Source organism: Danio rerio, chromosome 17 (assembly GCF_052040795.2).
Source record: "Danio rerio strain M-AB ecotype USA chromosome 17, GRCz13ab, whole genome shotgun sequence".
Taxonomy (NCBI): Eukaryota; Metazoa; Chordata; class Actinopteri; order Cypriniformes; family Danionidae; genus Danio; species Danio rerio.
The window spans coordinates 31,240,304-31,259,338 of NC_141037.1; the positions used below are offsets into that span (position 1 = coordinate 31,240,304).

At 37.2% G+C, this 19,035-nt stretch overlaps 1 protein-coding gene across 23 annotated transcripts in view; it reads right to left on the reverse strand.

Annotated features, from left to right (window-relative positions):
* The window catches only part of esrrga (estrogen-related receptor gamma a), a 254,433-nt gene that overhangs the window by 71,615 nt on the left and 163,783 nt on the right, over positions 1–19,035 (reverse strand). For 22 of the 23 annotated variants that reach the window (XR_015512499.1, XM_087288849.1, XM_087288844.1 and 19 more), the window contains 2 exons: positions 10,221–10,636; positions 6,422–6,538 (listed from right to left, as the gene is read on the reverse strand). Coding sequence is in view for 22 of the 23 variants with exons in the window: in XM_087288837.1 (XP_087144963.1) it covers positions 6,422–6,538; positions 10,221–10,636 (533 nt within the window). In the remaining variant the exon portion in view is untranslated. 23 annotated transcript variants of the gene reach the window in all.

Sequence of the window (19,035 nt, forward strand, 5' to 3'; positions counted from 1 at the left end):
ACTGGACAAACTGGTAACAGTGAGAAAGCCATACAGAGGTCAGCTAGTAAGCCCCCATAGCATTCGTTTTAAAGAGGAAACAAAGCCAAACATAGTTCTGGCTACATAATTTGTGATCTTCAGAAATGTATATAGGGCTATGTTTTCAGAATGAGCCTATGTTGTTTTTATTCATCCTGTCTTTTAGTGGTATTACCTCACCACTTCAAAGACAGGATAAGTGGAAGTCAAACTGCCCAATTTGGTAGACAAATTTGCACTAAAAAACTCCATACTACATACCATCGAAACTACTGAGAATTCGACCAGTGCTTTCTGCATTTTTTTTTTCGCGAGTCTGTGCGTTCATCATCTGCATAATAGTCCTCAGCAGGCTTAGGTTGAGCAGGCTTTACCAACATAAAGCAAAGTGAAGATGTGCTGTCTTTCAGACTTGCATAAGAAAATTGACATTTAGCCTACAATCCTTGCACAACCTGTTTTATCTTTTATCTTTTTCTTTCGGTAATACCCAATTTAAACGTGAGATGTTGGTAACCAGATCTAAATTTAACGGGAACAGTTGGGTCGGGTAGAAAACGGGGCAGGACAGCGGGTGAACAAAGGCTAAATATACGGCGGGAGTGGTTGGGTGCGGAATAAAACCTTGCAGGAGCGGGACTAAAAAATCTGTCCTGTGCAGATCTCTAGTTCTTTGTGGGCTGTTTAGCTGATGACTACTTTACAGTAGTGTATATCTGACTACTGTAATGATTAGCTTTGACATGTTCTGTGTCAATTATAATAACAGTGACAGAGACCAGCACGCTATATATTTCACTGAAGGCATTCCAGTACAGAAGCAAAGGAATTTTAATCGTGATCTGATTCGATGAGGCAGGCTTTTGAGTTTTAAATTGCTCTCTTGCTCAGACTAAAAGCAGCGCACACTCTATATGTATGAGTATGTATGTCAGTGTGTATGTGTGTGAGACTTTAGCCTACTCATATCTACAGGCAGGTCTGGCTATTTTGCTTCCATGGCTGCCCGTGTCCCTGGAGAGATGCGGTGGGGAGAGCCACTGCTGTCAGAATCCAAACTCCAGCCTTCGTTAGGACAGACGCTATCTATAACACAGCACAATAATTGGCCCAGCCCTAATTGCCTTCTGCAGGAATTAGATGTTACATATTCGAAAGGTGCATCCCATCACTGCCAGGTTATTTTCTTTCTCTCTCTCTCTCTTTCTTATTCGCTTTCTGAGTTTAGATGAGAGCAAATAAAACAATTCGGTGTTTAGTTGGAGAAGTGATGCCACAAATACTTAATCCACCAAGCATATCCCGGTCCCGGTGTAAGCAAAGCGGGGACCAGGCTGTTATCACCCCAAAATACTGGATCAAGCTTCCACCCCACACTAGACAACTTTATCTGTTTTTAAAAACCTTCTGAAATTATCTTTGTTCTTAAACATTTAAGTGTTCAGCACTTTGGTCAACGCTGTGTTGTAAAAAATTTGCTATATAAATAAACAAACTATAAGCTAACTATAATTATATACAGTATTATATATTAATGTAAATATGTCATCAAAAATAGTCAAATATAAAAATAGATAACAACAAAGTATTAAAGACTCTTATACTGTATGTTATACATAGAAACAGTACTGACCAATCAGGTTAATTGAAATGCAATATTTAAATATATTTGTATATAACAATAAACTTTACAATGTAAAAATATAATGTATATAAAAATATTATAAAAATTACAATTATTTTATTAAAATATAATTACGTACTACTATATTTTTATACAAATTTCTTATCTTGAATGTCGTATTTAAATCATCATAATTAGAAAAGTACAATAATAAAAATATTTGAAATATCCTGACAAACTGTGTATTTACAGTGTTTTTAAGACTGGGTTGTAGTAACCCAAAATTGGATAAAATATGGACAAACTCCATGTTGTTGTCTTTTCCGATAAAATTTCAATGACAATTTTAAAAAGCAGTTATATAATAATATTATTATAATATTATATATATATATATATATATATATATATATATATATATATATATATATATATATATATATATATATATATATATAATATTATAAAAATATATATAAAATAAAATAAAATATACAGAAAAACTTTCCCTCAAATCTACAATTCAGTCTAAAGGCATCACCTTCCAAAAGAGCACGAAAAAGAGATTCATGGGCTACATTAAGTAGCTCTTTCTGTGGAGAAGGTCATCCTACTGTGTGTGCAGACATGAGAGAATGGCTGAGAGTAGCTGAGAATCTACCACCATCATCTTCATCACACATATCATATGCACTTTCTCCCCAGCTTGAAGTTTAGTTGACTGTAGGGTATGTACTGTAGCATGCATATATACATTAGGATGCCAGAGTATACCGTTTTGTGAAGAAGTGCTTTCTCTGCATGCAAGTGTGTACACCAGTGAGTACGTGAGCTGCTTCTCTCTACTGTAAGTGTGAGTAATAAGCACTCTCCAGGCCTGATGTACACCCTTCAGTCCCCTCACGCTGTGTACTGCTGTGTACTGTAGTGTGCTTTAACTCGATTCCCGGCTGCGGTCTCAGGCCAATGCTTCGTCAGGCCGCGTCCCTGTCTCTCTGACTGTCTGTGGATATAATTTTACAGTTGGGTGGCTGGAGGTAGCGGCGCGGCAGGCTGTTGGCCTCCAGGGTCAAACAGAGACGTAGCTGGAGGCAGCAATTTCCTTGCAGCTAAAGCGCGCATGTGCCTGCAAGGTGAGCACCTGCACACACTCTCTGTGTTGTTTCTGAAAGCCTTTGCTTGTGCATATGTATGAGTGCTGTGTGTGTGTTTAATGTGGGGGAGTTAAGCTGCAGGTGAGAGCTGTGATAGGTGGACAGATATCATGTTGGGTGCTTCGACTAGTGCTGCGGGGGTTTGGCTCTGGATTTCAGCACTTTGGATGCCTGCTGTACAGAAATGCAGGTCTGTGTTGTGGATGCGTGTGGAGGCTCCTTTCTTTATCAGGATTATTTATCCCATCCCCACCTCCACGTCTCCCAGGGGTGACGGGGCTAAATTCAGACAGATCTTCCCCTTAAGCAAGCTGTTGGCTATGGGTAACATCCTAACCCTTCCCCCAGAAGCCTCCAACTCCAACCAGCGGACGCTGACAAGTCGGTTTAGCCCCTACCTTGCCAGAACTAGCCAGCCACAGTTAACATCGACTGACAATTAACACACACACACATACACATAGACTGATCTGGATTTAATCTGATCCCAGCCAAAATTGTGTGCTAAAACTCTAAACATTAAAGTCTAGTAAATGTGCTATGCTAGCATAACACTAAAAAGTGCAGGTTTTTGTCAAATCAACAGATAAAATGTCAGGATAAACCATGAGGATGTCAATAAAAAAGCCATTAAAATAGTTCATATGGATAGCCATGAGGCTGAACTGTGTTTTGTATTTGCGTTGCCCTAAAAATGTGCTAGCATACCATTTCTGTTTGTATGTGTTGTAGTTTGTAAAATTGAGCAAAAATTGAGAAGTAAAACTAAATAAAAACAAGTTAGCACGGCATTTTTTAAACAAACCTGCGAGGAAACAAAGTCCCTTTAAGACCAGTCATTTCACTTGGCCAAATCTTTGAAACGCCAGCAGTATGTTCGCTAAATTTACAGTGTACAATTAAATTCTTCACAATTGCTTGCCAAGCTTATAATTGAATTTTATATTAGGAATCAGCAATACAATTATACAGCAACTGCCTCTTTAGTTTCATTTCTAAACGTCCGAATCACACAAAATCTGCACTGGAGTATCATCAGTCCATAGTGATCAATGATTGGCTCCTGTAGTAGGAGGCGGGTTTTATTCGCCATATAATGATCGATGATTGGCTCCTGTACTAGAAGGCGTGTTTTATTCACCATATAAAGATCGATGATTGGCTCCTGTACTAGAAGGCGGGTTTTATAATGATCGATGATTGGCTCCTGTACTGGAAAGCTGGTTTTATTCGCCATATAATGATCGATGATTGGCTTCTGTACTGGAAGGCGGGTTTTATTCGCCATATAATGATTGATGATTGGCTCCAGTAGTAGAAGGCGGGTTTTATTCGCCATATAATGATCGATGATTGGCTCCTGTGCTAGAAAGCGGGTTTTATTCGCCATATAATGATCGATGATTGGCTCTTGTACTAGAAGGTGGGTCTTATTCGCCATATTGACCGTTATGTTTCCACTTTTAATACTATATGAGTGACATGTCTTGTGTATTCTATAGTCTTTGAGGAAAGTCAGTAAAAAATTAAACTTTCAAAAAAACACCTCACTGTGTATTGAATTGTAATAAATAAGGGCAAATTGCGTTACCTAAAAGCAATTTTTGTGTTATATTTTACACACACAGCGAACGTGTGTATAGTTTTGTAACAATAGTATATTGTTTTGTTTTTGGAGTATGTGGTTGTATTTTGTTGTCTGGAGTCAACAACTAAGCTTTTCATTCAGTACACATGCTGCTGATGATGTGACAATGAAAGTGATTTGATTTGACCTGTCTTTATATATGGTTGTAGTAACCCAACATTGGGTCAAATAGGGACACATGACAATGACAATTTTTAACAAAGCAGTTGGGTTTGTCCATATTTTAATCAACGTTGGGTTATGACAACGTGTAATCTTCAAAAAAAGCATAATAAAACAAAATAATACATTTTTATTTTAAATAGCTTATATTTTTAATATTTGATTTTGTTAAAATAATATTTTGCACTGTCTGGAGAAAGCCCCTAAGCTTTTCACTCATCATAGTACACATGCTACTAATGATGTGACAATAAAAGTGATTTGATTTAATCTGACCTTTCTTTATACATGTGTGTGAAACACTGAGATTTGTCTAAAACATAATATGACAGCACATCATTTTTTTTAACAGTAGCTCCTTTTAAATAACATACAGTAAACAAAAATGTAAGGACCAAACAAAAGCAATTCAGATGTTTTTTTAAGAATATCCACTGCTGAATTGAATTGTTTGTATGCATGCTTTTTTATTTATTTATTTTTCCATTCTTTGTGTGTAAAGTGAGCATGTTTTGGAAAAATACGAAAATTGATGCATCAATTTTTCAAATGACCCTTATTCATATGTAGAGGGGGACCTCTGTATTAAATTCAAGCACTTTACAACAAATGGTTGTGCCATTGGGTGCCATTTTGATATATGTGTGTATGGGTGGCTAGCAGCAAGAACAAAAGGCTGCTATTTGTCTGGGTGCTCATGGGAGAAGATGCCATATCAAACATGCAACTACATCCCTCAGACCTTTCTGAAAACAGGCCTCTACTTATCAATTACCTACCTGTCAGCGACACCGGCCGTGTAGGCAAATGTCCCTGCGCAGGGCAACAATAGCATTGAATGAGATTGCCATTTGCACGTGTATGTGTGTGTGTGTGTGTGAAGAAAATAGATGGATAATATGAAAAAGAAACATTTCACACAGACAAAAACACGCATATGCGCACGCTCTCCTGCTCAACGCAAACAAATGTGGACCTCTGAGGCATTTGCGCCTGCTGTTGCTCCACAGCTGTGTTCTTTTGGTTTAATCTGAGCTGACCACTCAGGTCCACAGAAGGTAGGCTGGCCGCAGGGTTTGTGTGTGTGTGTGTGTGTGGTCTCATGTCTCTGTGAATAAGGTGCAGTCTACCTGATCATGACTTAAAGGGGCAGAGCGTTTGTGGCTTCACAGTGAGCCAATAAGGGCCTTCACTTGTGTCTCTAAGAGGTCCTGTTGCTGTGAGTGACAGAAGCATAGCCTACCTCTCATTCCCTCTCACGTCTTCCCTATACCGCCTATGACGCCAATTCTTTCAGAGGCAGACAAAACACATCCTGTCTGCCTGAAGGAGAAGCGAGGAAACGAGCTGCCGTGCTGCATTTCTGCTGCTGAAGATATCAGAAAGGACTTTTTTTCCCTGCATGAAGGTTAAAGGCTAGCTCTTCTGTAAACTTTTAACATCAAAAGCGGGAAAGCCCAGAAAGCCAGAGTCTGTGTTTCCACAGGAGAGCGGCGGTTTGAAAATAACTGCTTGTCCATTTGGCAGACCTCTGAGAAAATGCCTCACAGGCCGGCTCTCTAAATAATAACCAGTCTTGTTAGTTAGAACTGGGCCTGGAGGCCGAGACAAAAGATGGTGTTTGGCTGACCGTGAGTGGCCCTCGGGGCAGGAGGCCAACCGGCCCTTCAGTTTCAACCTTGACTTCATTTAAGACCTGTTCTACTTTTTTTCTCTCTCTTGGAAACCTGTATTTTCCTCAGAAGGCTGAGAGTTGTAGTCGGGCAATGGATGAAATGTTCTTTTTCTGCTTTTTTAAAATAATTCGCTCACCTTCTCGCATCATGCCGACGGTCAGACACTTCATGAAGCGGCAGGCTTGGCAGGACTTCCTTCTACGTTTGGTGATCTCACATTCATTGGTGGCGGGGCAGCTGTACTCGATGTTTCCTGTGGCGAGGCATGTAGAGAGAAGGAACAGAGAGTGTTTAATGACTGACAACCCAAACTTTATTTATCCATTTAATTACATTATATCATACTATTTTAGATACTGGTGATTTTCTGTTTTTTTTATGTTTATGTCCACCAAAGCCATATTTGTTTAATATAAATACTAAAACAGTAAAAAAAAAAAAATACTAAAACAGTAATACTGTTAAATATGGTTAACATTTAAAATGACAATTTTAGCATATTGCAAAGTGTCACTTATTTTTGTATATATGTGTGTGTGTGTGTGGGGGGGGGGTGCATCATAAATGCATTTAGTGTACTACGTTACATGAATTAAACACAACAAAAATCATTCTATGAAAGATAAAAATAGCATACACAGTGCTCAGCCTAATAGAGTACACCGCATTTTGAAAATTAATATTTTTATAAATTTTTCAGTGAATAGAGGCAATGTATTTTGGTGCATTTTAACAAAACAGATTACTTAAACAGATATATTTGTTAAAATAAAACTTTAGTTTCCAAACATATTTAGAAATTGAAAGATAATACAATTAAATTTAAGCAAAATATGGCAAAAAAAAAAACTACAAAATGTCAACAAAATGTTTACATTTTTTGGCTTCTCTTGATTTTTCCTGGTTTTTAAATGTCTTTTAAATATTTTTCTATAACATATACATTTGGGTGTACTAGTTTTTGGACCATTATCGAAAGTTATTTAGTTAGATAGGCTCCAGATTTGGTGTCAGTACTGACTAATCTAATGTCAGAATTATTAGCCCCACTTTGATTTATTATTTATTTTTATATTTCCTAACAGAGCAAGGATTTTTTTCACAGTATGTCTGATAATATTTTTTCTTCTGGACAAAGTCTAATCTGTTTTATTTCTGCTAGAATAAAAGCAATTTAAAAAAAAAAACATTTTAAGGTCTAATTTATTAGCCCCTTTGATCTATATATTTTTCGATATTCTACAGAACAAACCATCGCTATACAATAACTTGCCTAATTACCCTAATCTGCCTAGTTCACCTAATTAACTTTGTTAGACCTTTAAATGTCACTTTAAGCTGTATAGAAGTGTCTTGGAAATGTATTGTAAAATATTATTTACTGTCATCATGGCAAAGATAAAATAAACCAGTTATTAGAAATTAATTATTAAAATTATTATATTTAGAAATGTGTTGAAAAAAAATCTGCTTTCAGTTAAACAGAAATTGGGGGAAAAAATGAACAGGGAGGCTAATAATTTAGGGGGGCTAATAATTCTTCAACTGAATATGCACAAATATAATGTTGTATAGCTTTCTATTAAAAATATGAATTTTAAAAGATAGATTAGTGAGGGTGTACTTATATATACTGAGCACTGTATATTAAAATAATAATGCACATTCTCAAACGTTAAACTCTTAACCAATAAAATATGCTAAGTACAAATCCAAGCCCAGTCTGTCACTTTAAAAAAGAGAGATTGTAATACAGAGCTCACATCTCATCATCTCTGAATCTGTGAGTGTGTATAAGAGCACAAAGGGTTATGGAAAATGCCACTGACTCTCCATGTGTCATGAAGCTAGAGAGGCAGGTGGACAGGTAGACCAGACTTACCTAAACCTAAACAAAGACCTGCAGGTCACAATTCACCTCTGAGTGAACTTTTGATCACCTGGTGACCACTAACACAACCCCTGATCCAACCGATCCCTCATCCCTGAGAGCACTGGCATAGATTAAACTGTTATAGTGTGTTCTTGAGCATTGTGAAGCAGTGTGAGGGGGAAATGGGAATGATATGTGCTTATATTTAAAACAGCACACAAACAGAAGTCTGGCACGCAATAAAAGCATTTCAACCGCTCTTTGGCAATGTAATAAGAATTAGTTGCCAGATATAGTAATTTAATATAACACATTTAGAGTTTGGAAAGGATTATGGCAGTGCTAAAACTATCAGTGTATGGAGAGAATTACTTTAGAACAGTCATTAGAGCACAAACACGTGCACGCACACATACACACACACATGCACACGTCTTGGTCTGAAACAGACACTCACACACACACGCACTCATGCAATTAACATAGGGCCCGTCTGGGACCTCCACACTGATGAAATATTTCAGAGTTAATCAGACTTTGTAAACACTGATTTGTATTGACTTCTCTTCTGTGAACTGATGTTTCCTCATTAAAAAGCAGATTAGCAGCGTGAGCAGGGGGGCTAAATGCTCAAGACTGCTAATTCAACAGGAAACAGTATTTAAAGTATGCATGTCCATTAAACTGAGCTCCAATATTCATTAGTCAGGTAATCTCCAGAATCCATTAGGGTGTTCGGATTGGGAAGAATCTGTGAATGTGGAATGGGGATGTGTGTGGAGATGCAAGGCAATTCTCATGAGGCCTCAAGTGGGTTGAGTAGTCTTAACCAGCTGGGAATATTTTAAGGGAGGAAAAAATCCTTGCCAATCTAATATAGGTGCTTTCCTCCCAGTAGACGAATGCCAATGGCTGGAGCGCTGTGTCCAGGTTATCAACACATTGGAAAGGAGGTTGTGTGTTTGTGTGTGTGTGTGTGTGTGTGTGTGTGTGTTTCCGCTGACAGAATAGAGTGATGTGATTTGAGTTAGGTGGCAGTCGATTAGTGCAATGTCCATTGTCTATCACTCAAGCGTTAGATGAAAGGTTTCAAACAAGATATAAAATGTCCCAGGTGCTTTCTTTTGCTGCCTGTCTTCATACTAAACGCTACACTTCCATCATTCATCAGTCGCAGTCAAATGCCAATGGAGCTCATTACCAGAGCATGGCCACAACATGACCTTGGACTGACCTAATGGAAGTGGGAAAAGATTTGGGAATGTTGTGGGCTTTCTGAGGTTGAATTTTTGGTGTGTCCCCCAGTATTTCGCCACTGCCTGGCTTCGAGTGCCTCAATTGGGAGGTGATAGATGCAAGTTGTCAGGTGGCATTGGAGGAGTGCCACTGCAATGCCAGCTGCCGGTGAGTTGAGTGGCCGTGGCACCCGTGCCGCTGCCTGTCCCAACGCCCCAAGCCGAACCACAGTCCTGACGCCTCTGTTTCCCTGAACTCCCCAACCCAGCTCCTTCGCTCAAAAACCAGCCAGTCTGAAAGTCAATATATGTCCAGCTGGATGGCAAGCTTTTGGAAATCACCTAGAGTTTTATTGGCTAATGGGATGAAACATACCGATATGTCAAATTCCCATCTTCCAGGCTTCTGGATTATGCTCAGGTAAAGCATAATATTTGACCCAATTTTTAGCACCTACTTTGTTTTTCAGAGCTTCACTGCCACTTATAGAAACTAGAGGAGAATTTACATTCTGGTTTTTTCAATTAGCACTCACCTCTGGTTTAGAATGACTGATCAAGTTTGTTAATCTAAAGCAGAAAGACAGGAAATCTTTATTGCTTTGCAGCAAATACCAGCGACTAATAAGCCAGAGCATTACCTCCCTCTGGCTTTACACATCTACTGGACGGAAAGCAGCTTAGGCAGTGTAAAGCCAGGGGATACTGGATGTATGGAATTGCTTTGCACTGATTCTAGGTATTGCACTTTGACTAAGTCCCTCTAACTCTTTAACCTGCCACCTAAACCTAGACAAAGTTCTAGCTGAGGGAGGGTAAAAGCCAACCTTGAATGGTCCTCTTGAAAAAAGCCTTGCAGGCCTCGCAGGAGGCAACGCCATAGTGGTAACCAGAAGCGATGTCCCCGCACACCAGGCACAGGCGCTTGGGCATGGAGTTCAGCATGTACTCGCATTTAATCTGTGAGTCCTCTGTGATGGTGCTGGAGCAGTCCTCATAACGCTTGGCACCAGTTCCGCTGGGACCCAGAGCGCCTGTTGGGCCATAAAGAGTGGGTGAGTCCAGGCCGTTCTGATGGCCGTTCATGGTGGAGCTGTAGCTACCGCTGGCGTCTGAGGAGCCGCCGGGGCTGTGGTGATTTACGCTGTCCGTTAGTGAGGCGGGGCTGGAAGGTTCCGTCTTTATGTAGGAGGGGCAACTCGACTCAATGTGGCGGTCCTTGTTGGACATTCTGCAGAGCAGCCTAAAAATGTGAAACAAATTTGAAGTGTTAGTGAATATGACTAACAATGAAAACATCTTTATGAAAAGACTAAAGAAAGAACTGCCAGAAATTTCATGCAATTTTCTTGTCAGTCCATTAAAAACAGCATTCATCAAATGATACCAATAAGACTTCTGATATACTGTGCAACACTAGAAAAGACCAACATTAGATGCGTTAAATGGCATTATTCTGGTGTTTTCATATTAGTCCGAGATGATCTTTTGAGGTGGCACAACTTACAAATGTCACCAAAACAAAGCCATTAAGAAATACAAAAGAAATAGAAACATAGAACCCTGCCCCCCTAGCCCTTCATCCTGCACATGGGTTCATCTCCACCTCAGCCGGAGAGAACAGAGCATTCGGCAGCTAAAAAAAGCCCCTGATTGTGAATTCAGAATTCTAGTTTTTTAGCATGTTAATGACTTCTCTGAGAGGAAACATAAGAGGAGAGGCATATGAGAGCCAGTGTGCCACGGTCCCCTGGGTCTCACTAAAGTGTCTGAGTGGTTGTATATCTACACGGCTGTAAAGAGGAGAGCTAACATCGCTACGCCAGCCCAGTGTGCAGCCAATTGAGTTCTAAAGAAATGTGGCACAACAAATTCAGTCATGTCCTAATGGTTTTAGTCCTTGATATTTATACACTCGGATCGTTCGGATTCATTTGACACGGTGAGGAATTACTTGAAATTATTTATTGTAGAGCTAGAGAGCATGAGTCAAAGCCTGTCATTTCTCCAGCACCAAAATTGTCCATCTACTCACACCAAAAAAAAGTGCTAAAGGCTTTTTTTTTGTGATTGTGGATCAAGAGGTGGGATCAGGTGATCAAATGCACCATGACAGATGAGCGTCTGCAGGGCGGAAGGGAGAGGGACAGTACTGAGAGCTCAGTGCCATCACTCACTTTCCAGTCAATATCAACTTGTTCTACATGACTCTAATCAGTGCGGAGGCGCAAAGCACTTCCATCATCCTCGCCTGTGGCCAGTCGCCATACACGCTCACATGCATCGATGGAGGAAAAAAATAAAAATAAAAAATCAACTATACAGACACAAACACACAGTATCAGCCCAGTAACACAAACAGACAGCCACACCGTCAAAAGCAGAGAGTCTTCAAAGGCAAACAAAAGAGCGGGCCGAACACACCCCACCCACCCTGCGTCGCTCGATACCACCAACCCATTTACTTGAAGCCCCCTCCACCCACACAGCCCTGGGAGAGAGGCCTATTAATGAGTGCTGTAATTAATAGATATCTCTGCTCTGTCTTACAGGAGGCTTCAAGGCCTGCAAGAGTGGATTAACTGTTTCCCCTGTCAACAATCCAGAAGACCCTGAGCTGGGTCCTGCAGGGCGTAGAGGGGGTGGAGGGCGGCACTTCACCACAGCTCAGTCAATTAGCTGCACTTCAATATCTACATTTGGCAAAACGCGACTGTTCGGGGACTGTTTGTTTCTCTAAAATCCTCAGAGGTCTTGGGGGTTGTGATTTCACATAGACAGAGTGTGAGGTCACGCTTGAACGTGCTCTCTTTTCCCCTTAACTGCATTAGCGGCAAGGTGTGTAAAAAGCTGAGATGATGGCGGTGGAACAAAGTCGTTATAGAGGCGGGAAGAAAATCACTGAGGATTTATACAGACAACACATCAGGACCATTTTAACATGGAGATGGAGGGGAACAAATAAAATAGGCAGTCTGGAAGACCACACAAAGGTCTTTTTAATTAAGGAAGCCCGCTTCTAAATGAGGGCTCTAAAATCCGGTCAGCTTGTAAAAGATGACTTCGTCTGAGGCCCATAAAGCAAGCGAGCAAGAGAGAGAGCGAGAGAGTGAATGAGAGAGATCTTTAAAGAAACCAGACCACCTTATCATTCAAAGGAATTTGAGAGAACCAGACTTAACAAAATGTGTGTGCATAAACATACTAAATATACAATACAGCAACAATATTAAGCGAAGAGAATGAACGATTAAATGAATTTAAACAAACTGAATACCATAATAAAAAAAATAAGTGAGTAATGGTGTCGCCACACAACAAGAAGGTTCCTGGTTCGAGCCAGTTGGCATTCCTGTGTGGAGTTTGCAAGTTCTCTCTGTGCAACTACACCCAATCTGGCCCTTTCTCAACTACAGATCACTTTAAATGTACTTCAGTATAATTTATATGAGTTGAAACTAGTTTTAAATGCTAATAAAACAAAACTTATGATATTTTCAATCTCAAAACAAAGCAAAAGCTAGGTTCTATTAATACTACTCATGGTGCAGAGATTTAATTGTTGTCCAAGTACAAATATCTTGGAATTTTAATTGATGATACACTTACTTTTAGTTCTCACATTCAGCAATTCGTGAAATAATTAAGTTATTTTAGGCTATTATTTTTTTATTAAAAACTGCCTTTCTTTTGATGCTAAAAAAAGCTGGTTGATGCAACATTTATGTTATATTGGACTATGGTGATGTTATGTATATGCATGCTTCGTCTTAGAGTCTACATCCATTGAACACTGATTACCATGGTGCACTAAGATTTGTAACTAATTTTAATCCCTTACTCTTCATTGTGTGTTGTGTACTAGGGTAGCTTGGTCTGCTTTGTCTATTCGTAGGTTCAAGCATTGGAATATCTTTGTTTACAAATTTATATTAGGTTTACTCCTATCATATCTCCAGAATTACATTTGTAGAAAAGTTGTACTTGGTCACAGCGTATTCAATTACTGTCTGTTCCTAAAGTGCGGACTGGGAAGGGGGAAAAAGGCTTTTAAATACGCAGCACCTGCATGGAATTATCTACAAACAATGTTGCAGTTAAAACAATTGATTTTACTGAATGCTTTTAAAAACAGTATAAATGATTTAGAAATTAAAACACAGGCTTTGAGATGTTTAAGGTGGGGGTTGGGGATGTAAAAATTGTGACAAAATAAGTATTATCTGAAGTGGACTATTTAAATATTTTCATTTGACTATAAACCAATTAAAATGTATTTTAATTAATAGATTTTTTTATTAAAAGATAATAGGAGAAACAATAATAATAAATAATGAATAAATAATAAATAATGAATTAATAAAAAATAACAAAAAATGGTTAATACAAATATTATTAACCGAGTTATTTGTTGCATTAAGTAAACTTTTAAACATTTAGTTTAAAATAAAAGTTAAAAATAAATTAAAATTGCAGCAGTATTGCAATCTTAAGAGCACATGGACTTTCAGCCATCAATGCATTCTGTTGTAAAAGCTCAGTCCAAAATGTGCTGAGTCAAGGCACCTGTTTCCCTGTATTGCAGCGAGAGGCAATCGATTATGAAAAAGCTCCTATTACACTCCTAGCGAAGCATCACGTACACCCATGCACACACTCGTTCTCACAGACAGGTGTCGTGGGGCGGGCGAGGGCTACAAAGGTATTCCAGAACATTCCACTAATGTCAAGGATGCATGTTGTATATTTATACACGGTGTAAAGCCGGTTAAAATCAGTGAAAACACAAGCACCAAACACTGTTTACACTCACAACACATTCTCTCAGGCTATTTTGGGTAGCCGAGACAAACTGGTTTCAGTGAGACAGCTGAGAAACCGCCTCCTGTCCTGAGTGTGAAGTCAAAACGGCGGATAACAAAAGAAAAAAAGGGGCCAACGTTGAAAGAGCCCCTCGTGCTTTACAGCAACGCTCTTAAGACTCTCAACAGGAGACACTTTGCTCTATAACTTTGACTGAAAGTTATTAGCGCTCTCTTTCTCTCGCTGCTCTTTGAAATTCTATGACTCTATTAATCCAAACCTGCAATATTCACAACTCTCTATAAATTCAATTGTCAGATGGTGGATTTTTATTCCGGGCTGCACTCGAATCCAAAATTAGAGGCAGTAAAATTCACATTAGCTCTAAGAGAAATGGAATTCTAAAGCCTATATTTTAGAAGAAAAGAAAGCCCTTTTCCGACAGAGAAGAGACTATTTGAGAGGTAATGATTTTATCTGTTTTCACCACTGCCTGGCGCCGAGCTTCAATCCCACAGTGTGCCATTAACAAAAGGGGTTCTTATGCTGAAAAGCAGTGGAATTTAGTTTAAGCTTATGAATGGAAATAATAATAGTCAAGTGGAAGTAGAGAAAAAAAGGCGAGAGATAGTCAGCAGAGAGACAAGATATATTAAAAAAGAAGACATAAATCGGTTGTTCTTTATTGTTAAGGATGTGATTGGGCATTAGAAATAGTACTTGATTTAGCAAATTCTACAATGTTATACAAAACACTGTCATCGTTTTAGGGTTCTAGGGTATGTTTGTGACAGGTAGAATAAAAAAAATGGCATTGGGTTTTCTGCGGAGCAGTGTTGTGAATCGTGCAGATTTAAATAAGCTGACGTTGCTGGCTAACACACATGAGGATTTGTCAAAAAATGATTCATAGACAGAACGGGACACATCATGAAGACTGTTGTAAAATACTGTACACACACAGAGAAAGTTAAGGGTAATATTTATCACAAACTATTTCAAATATAATATAATATAATATAATATAATATAATATAATATAATATAATATAATATAATATAATATAATATAATATAATATAAATATTAAAATGAACCATCTGACAAATATATATACACTGTAAAATCCAAAAAGTTAAGGTAACTCGAACAATTTGAGGAAAACCGACTGCAACAAACCATTTAAGTTCAAAAACTAATCCTAAAGAGTCCTAACTCAGACCAGCTGAGTACTGTAAAACCAAATAAGTTAAGGCAACTCAAACTGTTTGAGGAAACCGATCTATAAGAGTACTGTGAACTTACTTCATTTAGGTTGAAGCAATGAGGTATTTAATCAACTTATTACCTTCAACACTGAGTTTAAAAGTCTTTCGAATGAGTCGAATAAACTTTCACTAGATTTTGAGTAAACTATACTCATTTTATTTGATAAAGTTGACTGCTGGGTTTTACAGTGTGTGTGTGTGTGTGTGTGTGTGTGTGTGTGTGTGTGTGTGTGTATATATATATATATATATATATATATATAGTATGTATATATTTCAGCCACGCTTACTCCTTTCATGTCATGTTTCAAGAGCAACTAAAACTTGAAAAAACTACTTGACTGTATACATTAATATCAGATAGCTAGTCACTGTACAATGGACAGAAGTGTGTTCCAGATCTTATCCGGACATCAAATATTAAAGCTTCTATTTGCTGAAAGTTAAAAATCAGAGTGGATCTGCGAGCAAAGAGATTATTGTTTTCTTTTTGTTTTCCTCCTGCTGCTAACTCGCTCTTATTTATGTGCTCAGGCAAGGTGTCACAAATCAGCAGGAAAACAATTTTGGAAAACACAGGCACTTGGCAATGACAAGGTGTCATTAGGCTGTTTGATCCAGTGCTCTGACAACTATAGAGGCAAACATATAATCATTGCATTAAGGTGCAGCCACTGAGAGTTTCTCTGTGTCTCTTTGCCGGAAGCAGTAAGTGTGTGCGATCATGGGTAGCTGGAGGCGACACAGCCTGCTAAATGCTGGAGTAAAACTGCCCATGAGAGAAACCGACTGTTCAAATGCACACAGCTCTTCACAGACATGCAGATGATCAAAATGAACTGCATTTTTTATATTAAAAATCTAGATATAGTTAAACAGATAATAGATAACTAAATAAGGAAAATTCCATGATAATGTTATAAAACAAAGTAACAACAATCAATGTTGTTATTGTAATATGTATTCAAACATGTTATAAATACATATTATTATAAACATTGGGGTTTATAAAGTATAAACAATAATTCATGTTTGCTTGTTTGTTTGTATTATCATTTGGAACTTAAACATTTTAGAATTCTGTAAAAGTTACTTTATTAATAAAGTTAATAAAAAATTATGTAAATAATAAAATAAATATATAAATAAAAATCAGACAAAAAAGCAAATCAATCAGTTGATCAATTAAACAAACTATCAGATGTATCAGATGTTATTTCTGAAATTCTAAAATGTATTAAAATTTTAATAAAATTCTTTATGCAAGTAAATAATAGAATCAGACAATATATATACTGAAAAAAACTGAAACATTTATGCCTTACGGTCTTGTTTGAAACCTAACATATGTCACTAATATAAATAACGGCTTTAAATTATTCCAGATACATTTAGTTTTTTCAGTGTTGTTATAATTGAGAAATTGCCATAGTTACATTTTTCACTTTAAATGTTCTTATTTGGTCTTTTTTTGTGGATTTAAAAAACTTTAGTTTACATATTTTTGTTTTATTAATTGAAAATCTAATTGTTTTCTTTGAATAAAATGTGTTTTTTTTTTTATACTTTTTTAAATGAGTTAAAAGCACATTCGCCATAGAGAAATCGGTAGGGTATTCAATTAAACATTATAAAACATGTCCCCAAACTGCCTTTCCATTGAGGGGATACTGATTACACTCATTCCAGCATGTGAAATACAGACATGCGAAACAGGTTGCCTTTTCCGGCTGTATGGCCAGATCAATTGTTATAACATTACTGGGTTGGAAAGTAGTAATTCACTTCATTGTCGATGGACGCCTGCAAAATAACACCTCTGATTACACGCAATCAATGTGATAATGGCAAAAACACATTTGTACAATGGAGCGAGCTGCCGTAAAAGTGCCAGCGGCGGCCAGTGGAGATGAGGAGCCAATGCTCACATGTGTAATAAATACTAAACCACCACCAGTGGCCCTTAGCAAACTCCACATTCAATATCATAAATGTACACAGATAAGAGCTGATGCTTAGATTCTGCTTAAATTCCAGTTAAAAACAGCCTTTAAGTCTTATAATTAATTATCACTTTTTTATTTAAATCATTTGTATATCTAAAAAAAAGACCAATTCTTTTTGCTATTGTGACAAAAGCGCAGGGTTAAGATGTCCAAATGTGATAAAAGCCATGTGTGTGTGTATGTGTGTGTGTGTGTGTGTGTGTGTGTGTGTTTGACAGTCTCTAGCACACTAGCAGATGAAAATCTTGATGATTTAGGTCATTTTCCTGTGCGGGTAGATAAGTGTTCTGCTTTATCAGGTAAGATGTCCCTCTCAACAGCACACAAACAACACGCGTATTCACACACACATGCATGCACACACATACACTTGCATGCATTAACATATAATTATAATAATTTTTTTTTTTGAAAGGACACTACCTTTTTTTATATATATATATATATATATATATATATATATATATATATATATATATATATATATATATATATATATATATTTCCAAAATATTGTTTAACAGAGCAAGTCAATTTTCACAGTATGTCTGATAATACTTTTTCTTCTGGAGAAAGTCGTATTTGTTTTATTTCGCCTATAATAAAAACTTTTTTCAACTGTCTACAGAACAGTTATTAAAACTATTATGCTTAGAAATCTGTTGGAAAAATCTCTCTGTTAAACAGAAATAGGAGACAAAAATAAACTAAAAATATTAGGATAAGAGTTTTTGGTACAGATATAAAAGCGGATGTCTACAATAATAATTCAAATAAAGCAAATTGCCTTTTTTTAAATGGTTATGCAAATTAAATTGCTACACTAATAGGTGCCAATTGTTAAAAATTGAGTTAATATGTCATTATTTGACATTATACAGTTATGAAACAAGAAGTCTTCATAAGTTAGTTCTTGAATCATATCATGTTTATTGTTATTTATATTTAGTTTTAAATGTTTTAAAATGCTATGTCAATCATTTATATAAACTAAACTACAAATAATATAAATATATATAAATATAATAAACTGAGTGAAATTAAACAAAATAAAAATCGAAAAACAAAACAAAACAAGACAAGACAAGACAAAACAAAAAGATAAACAAAAAGGCACAAAAATAAAAATAAATAAAAAAACAAACAAAAAAAACAAATCAAAACAAAAATCAAAACACAAAACAAAACACGAAACAAGCAATAAACAAAAATGTGCCTCAGTTATCCAGAATCATCATTCAGCTGCTCTACACATCAAACTAGTTTAAACCCCAAAACAGGATTGTGATGTGATCCTTAATTCATTATCTGACGCTACAGCAGCGAGCGACTGCTTGTCCCACAGTGACAGGTCCTAAAGAACAGGCCAGAGCAAAATAGGCTTTGGCATTTTTCAATAAGCAATATGCCTAAAATTACTGCTTTACCGCTGTTGAAGCGCAGCACCCATCTATTCAACCCCAACAGGACATGAGAGCAGATAAGCGAGGATGAGCCGTAGTCTCTAAGAAATGAAATTGCACGTAAATATAATAAAAAATAACGGGAGTAAAAAAAGTGGAGAT